Below are 4,087 nucleotides of genomic sequence, written 5' to 3' on the forward strand. Positions count from 1 at the left end.
TATTACAACTGGTACCTTATATGGATTGTTCTATGCAAAATCAGTTCAGAATTAATGCAGATTGATATGTGCCCACTACAAATTACAATGTTGATTGCAGCATTTGGTTTCCACTGTTATGCCCAGCATAGTTTAAAGTAGGCACTTTTTTCAAAGGCTGTGATCCATTTTAACCAGGATGCATTTGTAGCTTTTAACAGGCATTGTGTCCCCTTCCTTAAGATTGCACAGGTAAATTCTTGATAGCTGCAACTCCAGTTCATGAATTTCTAGATTGCCAGTCCATATTTGTTCAGGGATCTTTAGCACCTCTCAAAATTTTATTCCAGCAAGTCTTTATCTGTTCTAGAAGTTTCTTTAGGAAACACAAGTCATTCTGTTTTTTCTGTTCCTTCAACAATTTATTCACTTCCTAGATAAATGCAAACAAAAAGTTTTATTTATACATGTTTATAAAAATATGAGTTTTAACAGTCAATCTATTTGTAATAATCTTTCATTTCTATCATGTTAGTCCTTACTGAAAATCTGCTACAAATTTTGATATACTGAAAGAGAGGATGAATCTTGCAGGAAGTTTTTGTTTTTAACTTCTGGCTGATAAGAATAATTTTGATTAGTGAAGTGTGGAACACTCAAGGTAGGTTTAGTTTAGTACATAGGGTCGATCACAGTGCTGTCAGGAGACTGTTATTTTCACACTCCAACTGTAGACATAATACTATTTAAGCTTTTGTGAGAAAGATATTTGTAGATTATTCAATAGAAGATTTTTATAAAAAGTTTTTTTTTTTAACATTATTCATTCCACTAAGAAACACACACACATAAACAATAAAACATGGAAAAACATATGCTTAGTGGAAGTAATAATTAACACTGAAAATCTTCAGATTATTTTATTAAAGGAGATTTATACTTGGTTGAGCCTGTGCCCTAGGGCTTACTCAATCATATGGCCTTCACCAAAGCATGGAAGATACCTAAATCCTAAACTAATTTTTAGCATCTAATGAGAATGGAGCTTTGGTTGCATAGTGGATTACTAGTTAAGCTGCTAACCGAAAGGTCAACAGTTCAAATCTACCAGCCGTTCCATGGAAGAAAGATGAGGCATTCTGCTCCCGTAAAGATTTACAGCCTTAAAACCCTTTACAGGGTCGCTATGAGTCAGAACCAACTCCACAGCACAGAACTACCACCACCACCAATGAGAATCAGGATTCCTGGTATGGTGCTGTAGGACAAGTACAGGGCTGCTGACCATGAAGTTGGCAGTTCAAACCTTGGAAATCCTATATGGGGTTGCTATGAGTCAGAAGCAACTTGACATTACTTCATCACCACCATCACCACAAAAATAAGAATCATTTAACATTGTAGAAAGTGTAGAGATATAAGGGAATACCTCTGCATAAACTCAGAGTCCAGGGGTCATGCAAATCAACTCACTTGGTACAAGTCCTCCAAGAGGCACCTTGTAAGAAAGACCTGGCAGTCTGCTTCTAAAAAAATCAGTCATGGAGCACAGTTCTACTCTGACGTGCATGGGATTGCCTTGAGACTGAATTGATTCCATGGCAACTGGTTATTAACTCTGCAAGGCCAGAAGGTTCATAAGAATACAACTGATATAATGCAGAAACTAATTGCTGCTGAGTAAATTCTAGCTTATGACAACCTCATGTGTGTTAGAGTAGAACTGCAGTAGAGGATTTTCAATGACTGATTTTTCAAAAGTAGATCCAAGGTCTTGCTTCCAAGGCAAATCTGGATAGACTCAGACCACCAAGTTAGTAGCCAAACATTTAACTGTTTGTATTACCCAGGAACTCTGAGGCTAGTATTGTTGTTGTTAAGTACTGTGGAGTCGGTTTCGACTCATAGCGACCCCATATGAGATTTCCGTGGCTTTTAAAATCTTTTGCGGGAGCAGAAAGCTTCATTTTTCTCTTGTGAAGCCGCTGGTGGGCTCAAACTGCTGAGTCATGGCACTCCCTTAGATTAGTACTTTGATGTTGTTAAGTGCCGTTGAGTCAGTCCCTTCTCATAACAAAACCACCACACCTGTGGTTCACATCAACCTTGGAAGTGATGGTGGTTATGTGCGTGGAGTCCGGTTCCTTTTCATAGCGACGCTGTATACGGTTTCCGAGGCTGTCACTCTTCATGGGAGCAGAAAGCCTCATCTTCCTCCTGCGGAGCAGCTGGTAGTTTTGAACTGCTGACCATGACATTAGCAGCCCGATTCATAAATACTAAGCTACCAGAGCTCCTTAACTGACCATAAGGTAGGATAATTCTTAGATAATAGCTATTGGTTGTTTTCTAGGTCACGTATTATGTTCAATGCTTTACATGCATTACTGCATTTTACCTACTTAAAAAGGAGCTCTGGTAGCGTAGCGGTTACGAATCGGGCTGCGAACCTTAAGGTCAGCAGTTCGAAACTACAAGCCGCTCCACGGGAGAAAGATGAGGCTTTCTACTCCCGTAAAGATTTACACCCTCGGAAACCCTGTATAGGGTCGCTATGGGTCGGAACCGACTCGACGGCACTTAACAACAACAACAACAATGAATCTTATGAACTCAATGATAATGCCTTACTTCACAGATGCAGAAATTACACTTCAAAAAGAATATATAGCCTGCCAAGATCCAATTGCTAGTAAATAGAATGACTGGGTTTTGTGTCCAAATCTATGCAATCCAGAACCTGGTATATATATATATATATAAATTTGGTTACAAATGGGAAACTCTTTTAGTTATACAATTATTAACACTAACAAATAACCCTTTCAGGAAGATATTTCATAGATTAGACAATAGATTGCAAAGAAACATAGATAAAATTCATAATTTTTTAAGTGAGGGTTCCAGGACTTTTTTTTAAAGTACAAATTGAAGTTTACTTGACTAAGCATATTTGTAATATATAAATGCATGACTTGTTGTTGTGATGTGCCGTGGAGTCGGTTCCGACTCATAGCGACCCTGTACAGGGTTTCCAAGGCTGCAAATCTTTACGGGAGCAGAACGCCTTATCTTTCTCCCGTGGAGCAGCTGGTAGTTTCGAACTGCTGACCCTGAGGTTCGCAGCCCGATTCATAACCACTGCGCTACCAGAAAGAGATGAAAACTGAGTACTATTAAAGATACACCAAAACCAAGAACCTTAATTTTAATTCTGCAGTCCTGGGAACATAGAAACAATCTCCCTTTTCTAAACTTCCTAAAATTTCATAGCAGAAGTACTCAGTCCATTCATACTGCTTTCATTTCAGATCTTGCATTTCAAGTGGAATTCTCAAGATTTCCCAAAGCCTGGGATGTGCAAACTCACTCTGCGTCTCTAAGATGAGTAAGGAATTTCCATGTTCCCATGTATTTAATGGTTAAGTATATTATAATATACATTATTATATTATATAATTATTTATTAATTATCAATATAATTTCCATTTTTATATAATACATATAATAATAATAATGAAACTCTAAGCAGAGGACCAGTCACTTTCATAAGCCAAATGTGTTAATTTTTCTATGTCCCATTCTAGTTATTTACTTATTCCATTTAAAAATTTTAATCAGATTCAATATTCCATGCTATTTTAATTCATAAATATTTTTATATTACTTTATAATTTTCTATACTGTTGTTAGTAAGTGCCTACAGTTATTTCTGACTTATAGTGATCCTCTATAGGGTTTCCAAAGAGGGGCTGGTGGGTTTGAACTGCTAACCTTGTGATTAACAGCCCAGTGCTGATCCTATAGCACCACACCAGGACTCTAATTTTCTATAATAGTATCTATTTAGTATACAAGGAGGCTTCCAAAAGTTCATGGAAAAATGGAATTAAAACATAATGGAATTTTCTCATGAATGTTTTGAAGCCCCTTCCTATATGGATAAATATAATATATGTTGTTGTTGTTGTTAAGTGCCGTCGAGTCGGTTCCGACCCATAGCGACCCTGTACAGGATTTCCGAGGGTGTAAATCTTTACGGGAGTAGAAAGCCTCATCTTTCTCCCGCGGAGCGGCTGGTAGTTTCGAACCGCTGACCTTAAGGTTC

The 4,087-nt window shown here is 37.6% G+C and overlaps 1 protein-coding gene across 1 annotated transcript in view; it reads right to left on the reverse strand.

Annotated features, from left to right (window-relative positions):
* Window positions 1-292: 292 nt before the first annotated feature.
* The window catches only part of IL7 (interleukin 7), a 78,263-nt gene continuing 74,468 nt past the window's right edge, over window positions 293-4,087 (reverse strand). The window contains exon 7 of the mRNA XM_006830893.1: window positions 293-412. Within this exon, the coding sequence (XP_006830956.1) occupies window positions 293-412 (120 nt within the window). The remainder of the gene's footprint in view (window positions 413-4,087) is intronic.

The sequence above is a fragment of the Chrysochloris asiatica genome, unplaced genomic scaffold (assembly GCF_000296735.1).
Source record: "Chrysochloris asiatica unplaced genomic scaffold, ChrAsi1.0 scaffold00001, whole genome shotgun sequence".
Taxonomy (NCBI): Eukaryota; Metazoa; Chordata; class Mammalia; order Afrosoricida; family Chrysochloridae; genus Chrysochloris; species Chrysochloris asiatica.